Source organism: Tupaia chinensis, unplaced genomic scaffold, assembly GCF_000334495.1.
Source record: "Tupaia chinensis unplaced genomic scaffold, TupChi_1.0 Scaffold144150_1, whole genome shotgun sequence".
NCBI classification, from domain to species: Eukaryota; Metazoa; Chordata; class Mammalia; order Scandentia; family Tupaiidae; genus Tupaia; species Tupaia belangeri.
This window is the reverse complement of record NW_006204006.1, coordinates 860,212-879,990: the sequence shown is the minus strand read 5'-3', so window position 1 is coordinate 879,990 and position 19,779 is coordinate 860,212. Positions and strand designations below refer to the sequence as shown.

At 42.7% G+C, this 19,779-nt stretch overlaps 1 protein-coding gene across 4 annotated transcripts in view; it reads left to right on the top strand.

Annotated features, from left to right (window-relative positions):
* H2AZ2 (H2A.Z variant histone 2) overlaps window positions 1-19,779 on the top strand; it is a 30,140-nt gene that overhangs the window by 514 nt on the left and 9,847 nt on the right. For 2 of the 4 annotated variants that reach the window (XM_006166029.3, XM_006166027.3), the window contains exons 2-3: window positions 13,332-13,409; window positions 17,602-17,715. In XM_006166029.3, the coding sequence (XP_006166091.1) occupies window positions 13,332-13,409; window positions 17,602-17,715 (192 nt within the window). Of the gene's footprint in view, window positions 1-337; window positions 359-13,331; window positions 13,410-17,601; window positions 17,716-19,779 lie in introns of those variants that run through there. The other 2 variants (XM_006166028.3, XM_014583196.2) reach the window with 2 other exon arrangements.

The following is a 19,779-nucleotide window of genomic DNA, read 5'->3' as shown; positions in this document are numbered from 1 at the left end:
GCGGGCGGGGCTCGGGTGCCTGTGAAGTCTGATCTGGGAGCGCGAGGCAGCGGAATAGGGGCCTGCCGGCGGTTCCGACCCGGCACCGCGGACTCGACTGAAGGGTGCTCCGAGGAACGGGAGCGGGCGCTGCTGCGTTCGCTGGACCACCGGGTCTGCCAGGCAGGGCGGGGAGGAAAGGCGGCCCTGCGCGTATGCCGAGTATTGCCGGCGCGCTGGACCCCGGCACCGAATACCCGGGTCCTCTGAGTCTTCGCGACCTCCCTCGGCCCTTGCTGTGGCTTCTGACCCGAAGTCATCGCCTTTGTGTTTGAAATTCACATCTGCTTGAGCATAGCGTGGCGTTGGGAAAATGAAAGTGAGTGAAACTTCAGCCCGGTGTTAAAGTTGAGAGGCAGGAGAAGGTGCTAGAGGATTAGCCATCTGGCCGTGAGGGTGGCGATCCTGTCAGGGAATCTCGGCGGAGTCTACTCCTGCCTTAGCATCTTACCTGGAGGCAGAGGCTCCGACAGCTTAGGCTGTCATTCTCATGACACAGGTCTAGGTCTTGTGCTCGATGTGACAAGAAAAGGATTTCGTCAAGTACCTAGCCACAGCAGGTGGCCAGTCATGGGAACAGAAATCTTGGTTATTGTAAAGTTCTCGACTTTCAGAACCGAGATAGGCCTTATGGGTAGATGCATCGAACTTTGTGATTGAAAGTTGTTTATCACGGTGCAGTGCTTTGTAGTACAAGTACTTTCACAAACAAAATGAGGCATGCGTTACATCCTATCTGTACAGCAGCTTGTCTGAACTGATTTTCCTGATCCTTACTAATTTTTAAGCTGCTTCTCAATCTCTAGCATATCATTTACTAGAAGGTAAAGACACATAAGCATTAAAATAACCCCCAAAACAGGAGGATTTTAAGATTTTAAACTTGAGAGGAAGTGAGCATATTATTTATTAAAAGTGATATTGACGTATTTTGAGGGACCAGCAGATAGCGTAATGGCTATGTCGCTGGACTCCCATGCAGTCTACCGCGTTGGAGTCCTGGACCCGGTGACTTAAACTCACACCGGGAGTGTGTGACCAAGAAGATCCTAAGAGGAGAATGGAGGAGAAGGGATTGAGGTGTGACCATCCCCCCTGGGGGTGATTTCTCGCTTTCTGTCTCTCTTTCTGGCCAACGCACACGGCCTATAGCGAAAACCTCCCCCCAAAAAAAGAAAAGAAAAATAAATATAAATAAATAAAGTATTTTGATACCCAGTTTCTAAGAAGAATACTTCATTTCTCTCTATATAGATAGGTGTCTTCAAAAAGTTCATAAAAAACATGTAATGTGAAAAAACTCCATGGATTTAAAATTTTTTTGCACCAAAATTACTTGTACTTTAATTTCACTTTCTATGAACTTTGGACATTCTTTTTTTTTTTTTTTAAAGAATTTCATTTTATTTATTCATGTGTTTATTTTAATTTGACTAGAGAGAGACACACAGAGAGAGAGGGAAAGTAAGAAAGCAAGCCACCAGTTCCAGGATTCTAACCTTGGTCAGCCATATAGGAGTGTCCAGTGCCTTAACCACCATGCTTGCTGGTCCTCATTCTTTTTTTTTTTTTAACTTATTTTTATTTTTTAATTTTTACTGTAGGGCACATACACTCTCCAGAGAGAGATGAGAGAGAGAAGGTGAGAAATCACCTCCCCCAGGGGATAGCCACACCAAAATCCCTTCTGTCTCCTCTTGGAATTTTGGGCATACAGGCACACATGTGTGCCCTGCATGATTTTCAAGTCACTGGGGCTGGGACTCCAACAGTGCAGCTGGCCATGTGGATCCAGTGCCTTAACCTCCATGCCACTTGCTGGCCCTCCATGAACTTTTCTAAATCCTATAGTGTGTGTGGGTAAGATTATGTCTGTGTGATTTTTTTTTTTTTTTTAAGAGAGATTTTTGCTGTAGGGCTCTTGAGCTCAGCAGGGACGGAAAGTAAGAAATCACGCCCTGGATGCGATGACCAGGCCATAAGCCCTTCTCCAGTCTCCTCTCTGGATGTTGGGCATGCACGCACACATGCCCAGCATGTTTCAAGCTACCAGGTTTGAGACTCAAACTGAGGTTGACTACATGGGCGAGTCCAGTGACATAGCCCATGTCCATAGCCTATCTGTTGGTCCCGATTTTTAAAATGATTTTTAATTATTTTTATTTAAATTATTTTTTAGGGAGAGTTTGCCATAGGGTGTATGCACTTGTTGGGGCTGGTTTTTTGGGTTTGTTTGTTTGTTTTAACCAATTTGTTTAATATAGGTTAATACTCAGTTCTTAGAGTAGAATAAGAAATGTTAAATTGTGGAGCTGACAGGTGGAGTGGTGGTTAAGGGTGCTGGACTCCCACAGTTCTAGTCCTGGACCTGGCGGCTCTCTCCCCCTCTCTCTCTCTCTCTCTCTTGTATTCACTCTCTCTCGTACTCCCTCTGTCCCTCTCTAGTCAGATTTAAATAAACTTCTCCCCCTCTCTCTCTCTCTCTCTCTTGTATTCACTCTCTCTCGTACTCCCTCTGTCCCTCTCTAGTCAGATTTAAATAAACTAATTAATGGATAAATAAAGTTAAATAAAAATAATTCTTTTAAAAAAGAAATGTTAAAATTGCTTATATTGGTTCTTGGTCGTAAACTATGTTGAAACAAAGGTACAGAACCAGCAGATGGCGTAATGGTTATGCCACTAGACCCCCACATGGCCAACTGCGGTTTGAGTCCAGGACCCAGTCGCTTGAAATTTATGCGGGTCAGGCGTATGTGAGTGTGCCCAAAATCCCAAGAGGAGAGTTGAGGAGAAGGGATTATTGTGACGGTCCTATCCTCCCTTGGGATTGATTACTCTTTGTCTCCAGCAGGCACATGCCCTGCAGCAAAAATCTCTTTAAAAAAAAATGTATGGAGTTGGGAGAATACAGTTAGAGGGGATTTTGGAAATAAAGTATCAACTTGATGTACAGTTTTATATTCAGATAGGTTTGATATCATGAAAATTTGTTTTTGTTCAGTAAGGAATGTATCTGGAGTCTCCAAACCTTGGAAATAATCATTTAATGTATTGAGACTTTTGACTGATTAGATGCGTACTTCCATAAAAAGCAAATAGATAAGACAGCAACTGTGGCAGATGTTTAGTAGTGAAGTTAAAATTACTTATACAAAGTAATTACTGTATAAATTGGGAAGCCTGGGTAGTTTTGTATTTGGTGGTTTTTAGTTAATAACTAGTTCTTATTTCCTCATCCATTCACAGGGAGATAATGATTATAATTTTAGAGTAGTATACAGAGAGATTTTTAAATGTTTTATAAGGCAAATTGTGATGAAAAAAAATTATTTTTTGGAGAGGTTTTTGCTATAGGGCACGTGCGCTCGCCAGACAGAGAGAGACATAGAGACAGAAAGCGAGAAATCACCCCCCAGGGGGGATAGTCACACTGCAATCCCCTTTCCTCCATTCTCCTCTCGGGATCTTGGGCACACGCGCCCGACGTCAATTTCAAGCCACCGGATCCGGGACGCGAACCGCAGTCAACTTTGTGGGAGTCCAGCGACATAGCCATTACGGTAACTGTTGGTCCCTCTTCTCTCAGGATTTTGAGCATGCACATATACCTGGCCTTGGACTCAACCCATAGTTGACCATGTGGGAGTTCAGCATCTTAATCGTTATCTACCTGTTGGCCTTCAAAAGGTTTTTGTTTGTTTTTGAGAGGCTTTTTTGCTATAGGGTGAGTGTGCTTGCCAGAGAGACAGAAAGCAAGAAATCACCCCCAGGGAGGGATGGCCACTCCACCATCCCTTCTCCATTCTCCTCTAGGGATCTTGGGCCCACATGAACATGGGTGAGTTTAAGTGATTGAGTCCAGGACTTGAACCGCGGTTGACCACACAGGAGTTCAGTGACATAGCTGTTATGCCAACTGCTGGTCCCTGAAGAGGTTTTTTTATTTGAAGACTATGTGAAAATATCTTGGTAATGGAGCTGACCTCAATCCCCAAAACTATGCAGTATCTTCTTACATAAAAATATAGTTAATGTGTAAAGCATTCTGGTAGAAATCTAGAGTCTCAGTTCTTCCTAAGAATATAAGTCTAAGTCTTTTGTTGATGGGGCCAGCAGGTGGCATGGTGGTTAAACGCGCTGGACTCCCACACGGCTGACCACGGTTCAAGTCTTGAACCTGGTGGCTTGCTTTATCACTTTCTCCCCCCCCTTTTTTCCCTCTCTCTCTCTTTCTCTCTTTGTGCCTCTCTGGTCAAATTAAAATAAGTAAATAAATAAAGTTAAATATAATTATTTCTTTAAAAAGTGTTTTGCTGACTTGTTTAAGAATGAGAACAAAGCTTTTTTTCTTTTACAGTATAGAAAGCATATGGAAGAGGAATTTGTTTCCTTCTTAAGTCAGATTCTTAATATTATCTCCCTAGAGGCAAAGGTGTTTTGTTTTGTTTTGTTTTATTTTGCTATAGAGCCTGTGCGCTCACCAGAGAGAAACAGATAGGGTTGGGGGGGGATGAGAATCCCCCCTTGTGGGATAGACACACCACAGTTTCATCTCCAGTCTCCTCTCAGAATTTTGGATACACATACACATGTGCCCAGCATGTTTGTCAAGCCACTGGGTCTAGACATGAACTACATAGCCAGCCATGTAGGATCCAGAGCCGTAACCTTCATGCCACCTGCTGGCCCAGAGGCAAATAATTTCTCTATTTTGCCGTCTTCTTAGAAATATGTGTATATACATAACATTTTTACATAAACAGAAGCTTATTGCATTTTCACATATCTAGCCCTTTTCATGTAAAAATAAGTTTTATAGGTTCTATACATATACATGTATCTTTTTTTTTTTTTCCCAATTACTGGAGTTTGTGTGCACTCACTTATGGGTGGGGAAGAATCATCCCCAATGGGATATAGTTAAACCACAGTCCCTTCTCTTCCATTTCTTCATCCTGTTAGGATTTTGGGAATGTACTCACACGCACCTGGTGTGTTTCAAGTCTGCAGGACTGGAATACAGACCAGTTCAGCTTTATGGGATCCAGCTCCCCTAATCATTAGGCTATTGGATCGGCCCGGTACCTCATTTGGTGACATGGCATAATAATACTCCAGTGTATTTATATACCCTAATTTATTGTCTTTTTAGTGACCATTAAGATTTGAAAACTTGTTTTCTGTCCGTTGAAAGTAGTATTTGTGGGACCAGCAGATGGCGTTATGGTTATGTCTCTAGACTCCCACGTAGTCAACAGCAGTTTGAGTCCCGGACCTAGCAGTTTGAAACCACTCTGGGTGTGGGCTTGTGCATATGTGTGTGCCCAGGATCCCAAGAGTGGAGAATGGAAGAGAAGGGATTGTGGCATGGCCATCCCCTCTGGGGTGAGAGGTGATTTCTCACCTTCTATCTCTGTCTCTTCAGTGAGCACACGCGCCTTATAGCAAAAAGCTCTCTCTAAATAAAAATGTAGTATTTGTTTAACTCCTATAGTAGCAATGTTTTAGTTTGGTGTTTTTTTGTTTTTTTGTTTTTTAATGTGCACGTATGAGAGAGAACCCTCCCCAAACCACAGGGCCTGTCATGCCACAATCCTTTTTTCTCTGATTTTCCATCTTGTCAGGACTCTGGGCATGTGCTCCTAAGCTTGTTTTTCAAATCAATAGGATCAGACTGGAACCATGATTGGCAATGTGAGATCCAGCTCCTAACAGCTGTGCTGAGTCCTGCCCCCTGGTAGTAGAGGTTTAAAGATCCTGAGAGAGAGAGAGAGAGAGAGAGAGAATGTATGTGTGTATGTTAAAATATACTTTTTTTTTTTTTTTTTAAGATTTTCGTCATAGGGCTCATGTACTTGCTGGAGAGAGACAGTGAAAGAGAAAGTGAGAAATCATCCCCCGGGGAGATGACCATGCCACAGTCCCTTCTCCTCTATTCTCCTAGGATTTGGGTCATGTATACATGTGCCTGGCATGTCCTAAGCCCCCCGGATCCAGTACTCAGACTGCAAGTCCAACACCTTAACTATTATATACCACCTGCTGGCCCCTATTTAATAAAATTCATCATATTGACCATTTCTTTCTTTTTTTTTTTTTTTTTTTTTTTAGAGATTTTTTTTTTTCCTATAAGGCATGTGCACTTGCCAGAGAGACAGAAAGCGAGAAATCATACACACCCCCAAGGCAGGGATGGCCATGCCACAATCCCTTCTCCATTCTTCTCTTGGGATCTTGGGCATGCACACACATGCACCTGTCGTGAGTTTTAGGCCATCAGGTCCAGGACTTGAACCGCGATCTACCACATGGGGGTCCAGCAACATAACTATTATGCCACCTGCTGGTCTTTAAAATTTTTACTGTAGAATGCAAGTGCTCACAAAAGAGGGTTGAGGAAAATAAGAAAGCATCCTGAAGAGGATGGCCACACTTTGATCCTTTCTGGTCTTTTTATTTATTTTTTAAATAATTAATTACTTGATTTTACTTATCATTATTATTATTATCACTTTTTAAATTTTTGCATGTGCACTCACCAGAGAGAGGCAGAAAGTGAGAAAGCAAGCAGCCCAGTCTAGGATTTAAGTTCTGGTTGGCCATATAGGAATCCAACACCTTAATCACCATGCCACCTACTGGCACCACTTCAATTCTTTCTCCTCCTTTCTCTAACAGTCTTCTCTTGGGTTTTTGGGCATGTGGGCACACATGGCCAGTGTGTTTTTCAAACCACAAGGTCCCGGACACATGTGATCTACCTACCTTAACCAAGTCACTGGCTGGCCCCAACCATTTCAGTGGTATTAAGTTCATATTATGTGGCTATAATTACCATCCATCTCTAGAACTTTTTCATCTTCCCAAACTGAAACACCTTACCTACTAGTAGCCCCTGGCAACCATAATCCTACTTCCTGTCTATTAATTTGACTACTTTAGGGACTTCATAAATGGAGACATACACTATTTATCTTTTTATGACTAGCACGTTTTATTTCACTTAGCATAATGTCCTCATGTTACAACGTTTGTCTGAATTTCCTTTTTTTTTTTTTTTTTGGAGAGGTTTTTCTCTCCCGCGTCCAGTCGCCAGAAAGACAGAGCCAGAGACAGAAAGCGAGAAATCACCCCCCGGGGGGGATGGCCACGCCACAATCCCTTCTCCTCTCAGGATCTTGGGCACGCACACACACGCGCCCAGCATGAGTTTTAAGCCACCGGTCCGGGACGCGAATTGCGGTCGACTACATGGGAGTCCAGCGATGTAGCCATTACGCTAACTGCTGGTCCCCTGAATTTCCTTTTTAAAGCTGGTACATCCTATTATAAGTATGTCCCTTGGTGGAGGGGCTTTTTTTTTTTAAGAGAGTTTTTTTGTTTTGTTTTGTTTTGTTTTTTGGTTTTTGGGGTTTTTTTGCTATAGATTGCATGCGCTCACCGGAGAGACAGCAATTTCCCCAGGGGAAATGGCCATGCTGCAATCCTTTCTCCATTCTCCTTGGGATTTTGGGCATGCACATACACTCATCTGCCATGAGTTTTAAGCCGCCGGCTCTGAGACTCAAACCACAGTCCACTATGTGGGAGTCTAGCGCCGTAACCATTATGCATCATCTGCTGGTCCCAATAGGGGTGCTTTCTGAGAAATTATTTGTTAGGTGATTTCCTCATTGTATGAACATCATAGAGTGTGCTTATGTAAACCTAATCAGTACAGCCTACTACACACCTGGGCTGTGCAGTTATAGCCTATTGCTTCTAGTTGACAAACCCACAGGATGTTACTGTACTCAATACTGTAAGCAATTGTAACACACTGGCTCTTTTGTATCTAAACCTAGAAGAGTTACAGTAGCAATATGGTATAAAAGATTAAAAATGGTGTACCTGTGTAGTGCATTTACCAAGAATGGAGCTCATAGGATTGGAACTTGCTCTTGGTGAGTCAGTGAGTGGTGAGTGGATGTGAAGGCCTAGGATATTATCGTACATGACTGCAGACTTTATAACCACTGGGCACTTAGGCTACACAACAATTATGAAAAAATTTCTTTTTCTTTCTTTTTTTTTTGTTTTTTGTTTGTTTGTTTGTTTGTTTTTGTTTCTTTGTTTCTTCGTTTGTTTTGTCTTAGGGTGCATGCACTCACCAGAAAGAAAAGAGACAAAGATAGTAGGAGAGAAAGTGAGAAATCACCTCCCGGGGGATGGCTACTACGCAATCCCTTCTCCTATGATCTTAGGCATGCACGTACACATACCCAGTATGAATTACAAGCCACTGGATCCAAGACTTGAACCACAATCAGCCATGTGGGAGTCCAGAGACATAACTGCTGTGTCATCTGCTAGCCCCTCTATTTTTTTTTTTTTTAATGAATCAGTTACTTACTTACTTTAATTTATTTATTATTCAGTTTGACCAGAGAGAGGGAGATGAGAAAGCAAGCTGCCAGGTCTAGGACTTGAGCCACTGTTGGCCATGTGGGAGACCAGCACCTCAACCACCATGCCATCTGCTGGCCCCCAGTATTTTTTCTTCTTTACTCAGTAATAAACTTAGATTATTGTAACTTTTTTAAACTTTATCTTAGTTTAGTTTTAGTTTTCCTATAGGGCATGTGTGCTCACAGGAGAGACAGAGAAAGATCACTCCCTGGGGAGATGGTCATATTGAAATCCCTTCTCCATTCTACTCTCAGGATTCTGGACATGCACACACAGGAACCCAGGGTATTTTTTTTTTTCAAACTGCTAGGTCCAGGACCTGGTGGCTTGTTTTCTCACTTTCCCTCTCTCTCTGTCTCTCTCTGGTTAATGTTAAATGAATGAATGGATAAAATTACTAAATAATTTTTTAAATTATTCTTTATAAAGAAAGAATTATTTAATTTTATTATTATTCAGTTTGACCAGAGAAAGATAAAGAAAGAGTGAGAAAGTAAGCTGCCAGGTCTGGGACTTGAACTGTGGTCGACCATGTGGGAGTCCAGCACCTTAACCACCATGCCACCTGCTGGCTCCAAAATATACATTTTGATTCTACTGTAGTAAAGTCCACTTATCTGAAAACACAGACTATATAGCTGTACAAAATATTTTTCATAAACTATAAATAAGCATGTTTGTATTTTAACATTTTTCTTTATCTCAAGGTTTTTAAAAAATAATTATTTATTTAATTCCATTTGTTATTATTTTTTAATTTAGTTTTTTAATTTGACAAGAGAGAGACAGCAAAAGGGAAAGGGCGAGAGCAAGCTGCCAGGTCCAGGACTCTAACCGTAGTCAGCCATGTGGGAATCCAGGGCCTTTAACCACCACACCATGTGCTGGCCCCGATCTGTCAAAGTTTTTTGTTAAAAACTAAGACACACACACACACACACACACACACACACACACACGAGCTAGGCCCACACTGGTGAAGATTATCAATAGCACTATCTCTTGCCTCCTCATCTTGTTCCACTGGAAGGACCTAAGTGAAAAAACAGCATGAGTTTAAATCAAGAATGGAAGGGAACCAGCAGTTAGCATAATGGCTATGTCGCTAGACTCCCACGTAGTCGACCGTGGTTCGCGTCCCGGACCCAGTGGCTTAAGACTCAGGCCAGGCGCGTGTGCGTGCATGCCCACGATCCCGAGAGGAGAATGGAGGAGAAGGGATTGCGGTGTGACCATCCCCCCGGGGGGTGATTTCTCGCTTTCTGTCTCTATGTCTCTCTCTGTCTGGCGAGCGCACGTGCCCTAAAACCCCTCCAAAAAAAAAAAAAAAAAAAAGAATGGGAGAAATGATGTAATCAAGAGATGGATAATTATGAGGTATATGAGGCTGCTATAGCATGCTGTTTTACAGTAAACATTTTTTATTTTTTAAGCAGAAGCATCCTCTAAAGAGTTTAACATAGCAAATACGTAAAGCCATATCACAGTCATTTTTAAAAAGAGTTATTTATTCAGTTTTATTTATTCATTCATTTATTTTAATTTGACCAGAGAGAGAGAGAGAAGAGGGAAAGTGGGAAAGCAAGCAAGCCACCAGATCCAGGACTCAAACTGCCGTTGGCCTTGTGGGAGTGTCCAGTGCTTTAACCAGCACGCTGCCTGCTGGTTCCTCACAGTCATTATTATCAAGAATTATGTACTTGGTGCATACTTTATGTCCTTGTGCATACTTTTTTTTTTTTTTTTTAGAGAGAGATTTTTGCTATAGGGTGCATGCACTCACTGGAGAGACGGAGAGACAGAAAGCGAGAAATAACCACCCAGGAGGGATGGCCATGCCACAATTCCTCCACCATTCTCCTCTTGATATTTTGGGTGCACAAGCACACACACTCAGTGAGTTTAAGCTGCTGGGTCCTGGACTCGAACCACAGTTGATTATGTGGGAGTCCAGCGCCTTAACCATTATGCAATCTGTTGATTTTAATGTACTTGTACATACTTTTACGTGACTTGACAGCATGGTAGATTTGTTTAAATCAATATTACCACAAAAAGTGTGAGTGGTGATGTGTTGTGCTACAATATTATTGGCTGTGTAATACCAGGCAGCTACAATGTCACTAGGTGGGAGGAATATTTCAGCTCCATTATGATCTTGTGAGACCACAAGACTGGTGTGTAGAGACCATCACTAACTGAAACATTGATATGAGGCACTTGTCTGTACCTCATTGTGTTTGTCCATTTATCCAACTCTTGGGTGGTTTCCACTTCTTCACTATTATGAATTATGTTGCTGTGAACATGGGTGTACAGACATCTCTTTAATCCTTTCAGTTTGGGGATACATCTAAAAATAGAGTTGCTAGACCATGTGGCAATTCTGTATTTAATTTTTCTGAGGATTTTTTTAAAGGTTTTTGCCATATGGCATGTGTGCTCACAGAGAGACAGAGGGCAGGAAAGTGAGAATTCACCCCCCCAGGAAGGGATGCCCACTCTGCAACCCCTTCTCCATTCTCCTCTCAGGATTTTGGGGACCTGCACATACCTGCCTGACATGTTTTTCAAGCCCCTGGGCCCCACGCTTGAACCACAATCAGACATATGGGAGTCCAGCTAAACTACCTGCTGGCCCTGAGGATTTTTTTTGAGAAGGTAACATGTTTTGTTTTGTTTTTGTTTTGTTTTGCTTCCAGAAAAGCTAAGTCCTAACTATGTCTGTGGAAACAGTGTATTTTTACATTTTTAAAAATCAAGGAGTTATGAAATATTTTAAGCATACATAAACATTAGACTGACTCACAGGATTCTTTAATCTGAAAATTGAGAAATATGTCCAAGATTCTAGAAATCAAGACCAGCAGATGGTGTAATGCATAACGTCACTGAACTTCCAAGTGGTCTCAGACCCAGCGACTTAAAACTCTTGCCACACGCGTGTGCATATACATGCTGAAAGTCCTGAGAGGACATGGATTGCAGCGTGGCCATCCCCTCTGGGAAGTGATTTCTTGCTTTCTGTCTGTCTCCAGCGAGCGCACACACCCTGTCGCAAAAATCTCTCAAAATTTTTTTAAAAAGGGGTCTACCAGGTGGCGTGGTAGTTAAAAGTGTTGGATTCACTCATGGCCAACTGCAGCCCCAGACCTAGCAGCTTGTTTTTTCACTCTCCCATTCTCTCTGTCTCTGGTTAAATTTAAAAAGTAATAATAATAACAAATGGAATTAAATAAATAATTCTTTTAAAATTTTAAAAACAAAATGGGGACCAGCAGGTGGCATGGTGGTTGTGACACTGAACAGTCCCACATGGCCGACTACAGTTCAAGTCCTGGACCTAGAGACTTGCTTTCTCACTTTCTCTCTTCTCTTTCTCTCTCTCTTGCTCTCACTCTCACTCTGTCCCTCTTTGGCCAAATTTAAATAAATAAATAAAGCTAAATCTTTTTTTTTTTTTTTTTTTTTAAAGATAACACCATACACACTATCATCAGTAGAGAGTTTTCCACTTCTTTGTTCATCTACGTAGTTTTAACTGGTTAAAGTAAGACAGGAAGAAAATTAGTTTCATGAAAGCACGTTTGTGCAGCGAATGTGTACTGTTTTTGAAGTCGCTTTTTCCTTTTTTTTTTTTTAATTTGCTAGAAGGTAGTGTACACTCCCTGGAGAGTGACAAATTTGGGATGGGGGCTGAGAAGACACCCCTGAGAAGGAGGATGGCCACACCACAAACCATTCTCCATTTGAGATTTTGGGCATGTGTGCACACAAGCCCACTGTATTTTTTTCTTTTTTTTTTTAAAGACTTATTTATTGGGGTTGGCTGGTGGCATGGTAGTTGAGGCACTCTCCCATATGACCAACTGCAGTTTGAATCCTGGACCCAACAACCTGTTTTCTTACTTTCTCTCTCTCTCTCTGTGCATATCTCTGATAAAATTAAAATAATAATAAAATTAAATACTTTTTTAAAGTAATTATTTAGGGACCAAACAGTGGCGTGGTGGTTGAGGATGCTGGACTCTCACATGGCCAAGTGAGGTTTGAGCCCAGACCCGGCTGCTTTCTTTCTCTCAGAGAAAGAGCACAGAGGCAAAGTGGGAAAGCAAGCCTCCAGATACGGGACTCGAATTATGGTCGGCCATGTGGTTGTGTCCAGTGCCTTAACCACCATGCCACCTACTGGTCCCCAAACTTTATTTATTTTTTAATTTGTTCAGATAGGGACAGAGTGGGACTGGAGTGAGAAAGCAAACCTCCAAGTCTAGGACTTGAACTGCAGTTGGCTATGTGGGAGTCCAGTGGGACCTTAACCAGCACACCACCTGCAGGCATTCCCCCCCCCCCTTTTTTTTTTTTTAGAAAAAAAATTTTTTAACGATTTATTTAGGGACCAGCATTGGCGTGGTGGTTAAGGGTGCTGGACTCACACATGGGTGACTGCGGTTCAAGTCCCAGACCTGAGAGTATGCTTGTGTTCGCTTGCTCGTGCGCTCGCTCTCTCTCCCCCTCCCTCTCTGGTCAAATTAAAATAGAGAAGTAAATAAATAAATAATTCTTTTTAAGTTCTATAAAAATGATTTGTTTTATTTTTTACAGGAGGAGAGAGAGGGGAAAAGTGAGAAAGCGAGCTGCCAGGTCCAGGATTCAAACTGCGGTCTGCCGTGTGGGAGTCCAGTGCCTTACCTACCACACCACTTGTTGGCCCCCTTACTGTGTTTTTTAAGCTGCTAGGTCTAGAACTCAAACTGCACAGTTAGCCATGTAGGATTCAGCCATCCACCACACCACCCATAGCACTTTCAACTCTTCATCTAAAACTTCTTTTCATTTAGGCTGGAGGCAAAGCTGGAAAGGACAGTGGGAAGGCCAAGGCTAAAGCAGTGTCTCGCTCACAGAGAGCTGGGCTGCAGGTAAGGCATGCATGCTGTCATAATTATTGTTTTTGTAACTGTTGCAATTCATGATCTAAATGTCTTATTGTTTCAAAAAATGTATTACTGGGACCAGCAGTTGGTGTAATGGCTGTGTCTCTGGACTCCCATGTAGTCAACTGCAGTTTGAGTACTGGACCTGGTGGCTTAAACTCAACGCCAGGTGCATGTGCGTGCGTGGCTAAGATCCCGAGAGGAGAATGGAGGAGAAGGGATTGCGTTGTGACCATCCTCCCAGGGGGGTGATTTCTTGCTTTCTCTCTATCTCTCTTTCTGGCGAGCGTATGTGCGCTATAGCAAAAAACGCCCCATTAAAAAAATAAAGTTTTTAAAAATGTATTACTGTAAACTTTTAACAATGAGATTAATTGGTCCAGATGTTTGTAGTTAAATACAATATTAATTTGTATTTTTCTAAGCATGTTTTTAGTTTTGGTTTTGATTTTTTTTTTTTTAAGAATTATTTTATTTAATTTTATTCATTGTTACTATTATTATCTAATTTGACCAGAGAGAGAACAAGCCACCAGGCCTGGGATTCAAACTGTCCTCAGCTATGTGGGAGTCTAGCACCTTAACCACCATGCCATGCCACCTGCTTGGCCCTTTTTTTTGTTTTTATCAAGAGGCTTATGTCTTAGGGCATGTGCATCTGCAGGGGAGAGAGAAACAGAAGTAGTGAGAGGGAAAATGAGAAGTCACCCCCCTCCCCCTAGGAGGGATGGCCACACTACAATCACTTCTCCATTCTCCTCCTGGGATCTTGGGTGCACACACACACACACACACATGTGCCCAGCATGATTTTCAAGGCACTGGGTCTAGGACTGGAACTGCAGTCAGCCATGTGTGAGTCTGGAGTTTTTTTTGTTTTTTTTTTTTTTTTTGCCATAGAGTGTGTGCTGGCAGGAAAATAGAGACAGTGACAAGGAAAGTGAGATATTACCCCCAAATGGAGATGGCCATGCCATAACCCCTTCTCCTCTTGGGATTTTGGGTACGCACACACGTCTGACATGATTTTCAAGCCTCCATATCTAGTACTCAAACCTTAGTTGGCCACATGAGAGTCCAGAGCCTTCATCACCACAACGCCTACCGGCTTCCCCCTCCACTAAGGAAGTTTTTAAAAGATCTTAGTGAATTTAATGATTTGTTCTAGTAAAACCTGTTATTTCCAGATGATAGCTAAGTACTTAGTCTTGTTATAAGTTGTATCGTATTGAACTGAATGTGTTGTGGTTTTCCTTTGAAGATGTTGGTAGTGCTATATTTGCTGTCAGATAAATGAGATAGAATTTGAGGGAGACTACCATGATATTAATCCTCTGAATGTTTCCTTAATAGACTCAGTATTAGACTGAATCATATACTTAAAACTGCTAAATCTTTCAAACTTCATATATTTGGGACCAGCAGTTAGCGTAATGGCTATGTCTCTGGACTCCCACGTAGTCAACCGTGGTTCGAGTCCTGGACCCGGTGGCTTAAACTCACGCCAGGCACATGTGTGTGCGTGCCCAAGATCCTGAGAGGAGAATGGAGGAGAAGGGATTGCGGCGTGCCCATCCCCTCTGGAGGGTGATTTCTCGCTTTCTACCTCTCTGTCTCTGTCTGTCTGGCGAGCGCACGCACCCTATAGCAAAAATCCTCTCCAAAAAAAAAGAAAAAGAAAAAAAAAACTTCATATATTTGAATTGTTGCAACTTTGTTTCCTTTTTTTTTATTTGCCAGATAACATGTATACTTACAGAAGAGAGAGAGGGAGGAGAATGAATAAGCATCCATGGGACATTATTTAACTTTATTTATCCTTTTTTTTTTTTTTTTTGGAGAGATTTTCTCTATAGGGCGCGTGCACTCGCCAGACAGACAGAGAGAGACAGAGACAGAAAGCGAGAAATCACCCCCCAGGGGGGATGGTCATACCGCAATCCCTTCTCCTCCGTTCTCCTCTCGGGATCTTGGGCATGAACGGACACGCACCGGTGTGAGTTTAAGCCACTGGGTCCAGGATGCAAACCGCGTTTACTACATGAGAGTCCAGCGAAATAGCCGTTATGCTAACTGCTGGTCCCACCATGGTGATTTCAGCTTTCTAAATAAGGCAATAGATAGAAGTTTGAGACCATTTATGTAAAATAGATAGTTTTTGATGTGGATGTTTCCTAACCAAAGAGAACCAAAAGGGAACACAGGGCATTGGTATCTCTCTCAGAAACACCTGTTAAGAGTTCGGGGGGGGGGCGGGTAGCAGTTGGCATAATGGCTATGTCGCCGGACTTCCATGTAGTTTGAGTCCCAGACCTGGTGGCTTAAACTCACGCCGGGTGCGTGTGCATGCGTCCCGAAGATCCTGAGAGGAGAATGGAGGAGAAGGGATTGCAGAATGATCATCCTTCCTGGGGGGTGATTTCTCACTTTCTATCTCTCTTTCTGGCCAGCGCACGTGCCCCATAGCAGAAATCTCTAAAAAAAAAAAAAGAGTTCAAGGGGAAAAATAGATTGAGGATTAGAGTCAGCACTGGCCTTCAAGAGTAGTATTTAACAGATACTAGATGGTAGGACAGTGATAACACAACTAGACCACATGGGATGGTTCTGGGTTCGTGTCCTAGCACCTTCCTTTACATTCTAGGGCTGTGCCCATAATCCAGGATGGCTGAAGCTGGGAGTGGGAGTGGATTACAACAAGAGACCCTGTTGGGATGCCCTTTCCCCACCATAGAAGAAATAAATACTTTAAAAGCAGTTAACAGGGCCTGCAGATGTAGTGGAGGTTAAGGCAATGGATCCCACATGGCTGATGGAGCAGTTGGAGTCCTAGGTCCAGCCCAAAATCCTGAGAGGAGAATGTAGGAGAAGGGATTGTGGCATGGCCATCCCCCTGGGGGCTGCTCTCTCACTCTTCCTCTCTTTCTCTCACCTCTCTGTCTCAGGCAAAAGCATGTGCCCTGAAGCAAAACCTAAGTAAATAAATACGTACAGACATAAATAAATGTTTAACAGAAGCCAAGGTCAGGTTGGGAGAAATATCTAACAGGAAAGTAAGGTTTTAAAATGTTGCCTTTGAAAAGGAGATATCGGGACCAGCAGTTAGTGTAATGGCTATGTCACTGGACTCCCATGTAGTCGACCGTGGTTCGAGTCCTGGACCCAGTGGCTTAAACTCATGCCGGGCGCGTGTGCGTGTTTGTGTATGCCCAAGATCCTGAGAGGAGAATGGAGGAAAAGGGATTGCGGCATGGCCATCCCCCTTAGGGGGGTGATTTCTTGCTTTCTGTCTCTCTGTCTCTCTCTGTCTGTCTGGTGAGCACACGTGCCCTATAGCAAAAACCTCTCCAAAAAAAAAAGGAGATATCTAGACTGTAACTGAAAGTAGGCATTATAGGGGTGTGGGGAAGTTTTCGGTGAAGTCTGTAAAAGGAAAGGAGCCATGGGAAGGAATTCCTTGGAGCTGTTGAAATATTAGGGTAATAAAGGAGTGAAAAAGGTCTGTAAGAAGTTGTTGGGATGGTCCAGAAGGTGGAGTGGTGGTCAAGGCACTGGCCTCCCACACAGCCGACCATGGTTTGAGTCCTGGACCAGGTGGCTTGCTCTCTTTCTGTCTCTCTCTCTCTGGTGAGCGCATGGGACCTACAATAAATTTTTTAAAGTATAGTAATAGTAAGTAAAATGAAATAAAATAATCTTTAAAAAAAATAGTAAGGGCTTTGAAAATCAGAAAGCTTCCTCTCAGGAAGTAGGAGTCACAATGAGAAATGGTATTGCTTTTTCTCAGCTATTAGGCCGACTCTTGAAACAGGAAAGAACGAATTAGGATCCCAGGAAGTGGTGGAGGTTCAGAGTTGTGTGCAGCTCTTTGAAGAAGTTAACTTGGTCCAGATGTGATCACTGGGCCATGTCACAGTGCAGCTGATGGCAGCCCAGCAGCTCCTGCTTTTTCTAATGAAACTCTCCAGGTTATGCAGATAGAAAGTTGAGGGCTGATTACCGGGACATTGTGTACACACAGGTCCTAGAAACTGTTCGCTGTGCCCAGTTAGTTTGGCTTCTGAAATGTGTGACTGAGTGCTTTATTTCTTGCTTTACCCCTACTGCTCAACCTTTGATTATACTTGTGCCATTTTAAGGCTCTGCAGTGCCTCTTACTGAGATGTTTCTTTTTCAGTTTCCTGTGGGCCGCATCCACAGACACTTGAAGACTCGCACCACAAGCCACGGAAGGGTGGGTGCCACTGCTGCCGTGTACAGTGCTGCAATTCTGGAGTACCTCACTGCTGAGGTTTGTGGGAGTAGAGGATGTCTGTTATGTCTGGGAATCCAAAAGGTGTTACAGACTAAGTGGCTGAAACCCACAGAATGTAAAAAGACATATAAGTTGAACATCCCTAATCCAAAAATGTTCCAAAATCTGGAACTTTTGAGTGTTGACATGATACAGGCGAAAAATTCCATACCTGACCATGTATGACAAATCATGTGTTGTCAAAACACTGCAACGCAGAAATACTGTGTAAAATAGCCTTGAGGCTATGTATATGGGGTATATATGAAACATACATAAATTCTCTTTAAACTTAGGTCCCAGCCCCAAGACAACTCATGTATATGTAGATATTTCAAATAAGGGATACTTAACCTGTTTGTGCTCATTTCTTTTTTTTTTTTTTTAATGTCACTTTTAGGTGTGTCTTGTTGGCAATGTCAAAAAGAATTTTGGTATACTAAGGGACACAACCAAGTAGTGTATAACGCTATACTACTAATTAAGTAACTTAACTACTAATTAAGTTTTGGTCAAAAACACAGTATTTGTGAAGTTAATAAAATAACCTCTTAGTGGGACCAGCAGTTAGCATAATGGCTATGTCGCTGAACTCTCACGTAGTCGACCGTGGTTCTCATCCCGGACCCAGTGGCTTAAACTCACACCGGGCGGGTGTGCATGCATGCACTAGATCCCGAGAGGAGAATGGAGGAGAAGGGATTGTGGCATGGCCATCCCCCCTGGGGGGTGATTTCTCGCTTTCTATCTCTCTGTCTGTCTCTGTCTTTCTGGCAAGCGCACGCACCCAATAAGGAAAAAACCTCTCCAAAAAATAAAAAAATAACCTCTTAGTTTATGAAGATTTTGGGGGATATAGCTATAGGCTCGCAAATCTATTAAGACATAAAAATCACAAATACATTATGATGGTATCAAAGGCAAAAGACCTCATTGGTCCTCTGGTTCTCTGTATGGTTGTGCACACAAAATGGTGTATCTGACTTGGTTTGACATTTCTGGAAGATGTGTTAATTGGGACAAATGTTCTTAATTCTTGGGTCATAGACCATGACTTCCCCCATCCCTGCCGTACCTAAGGAAGACAGGCAGGATAGTTCCTTCAGCTGCTTTCCAAAGCCAGAGAAGTCACTTGAGTAGCAAGCCAGTGGTAGAGACAGCCAGTCTAGTGGAAACAAAAGGAAGGTTCTGACTTAGGAAGATGTGGTTGGGAGCTACGCATGAACCTGAATGTCAATTACCGTTGCAGTCTTAACCTCACTCGGTTATCTGCGTCCTACTGGAGATTTAACATCAACTCACCACTAGTAAGTATCAGTTGTGCTCCGTCGTTCTGGTACTAGCTGAGAATCTTTTTCCCTTCTTGGTCTTATACCAGTTTTTAAGTGCAGATTCTAGAAAGATATGCGTTTTGTTCACTGGTTTTGAGGCACAGTATTCTGGCTCTTCATGTTCATGTCTAATATGTCCCGTCTAAATTCCCATTTTCTTTATCCTTGGGGACTTTGGTTAAAATTCCTAAGATTAAGATGGGGGAGGAGGTGATATGTATATATACAAACACTCACATTCAGCGTATTTTTTAAATATTTAAATTTGGAGCTTTATGGGGCCAGCAGATAGCATGGTAGGTAAGGCGCTGGACTCCCAAGTGATAAACCATGGTTTAAGCCCTGTACTCGTTGGCTTGAATATTACCCCTGGCCCACGTGTGTGTGCCCAAAATCCAGAGAGGAAAATGGAGGGGAAGGGATTGTGGTTTGGCCATCCTCCCTAGGGGGTTGATTTCTCCCCAACAAGTGCATGCACCCTATGGCGACCTAAAAATAAATAAATGAATAAATTTGGAGCTTTGGTCATTTAGTAGAGGTCAAATACTGAAATCTAAGCCAAGAGTACAGGTCATAGGTAATCACATTTCAGCGCTGGCACTGGAATCGCTTAGGGAGCTTTCAGAAAAACACTGGTACTAGGACTCACCCCAGACCAGAGTCCCCAAGAAGAATGGGTCATGAGACTGGTGGGTTTTTAGGTGCAGGTGGTGTGGTGGTTTTTTTTTTT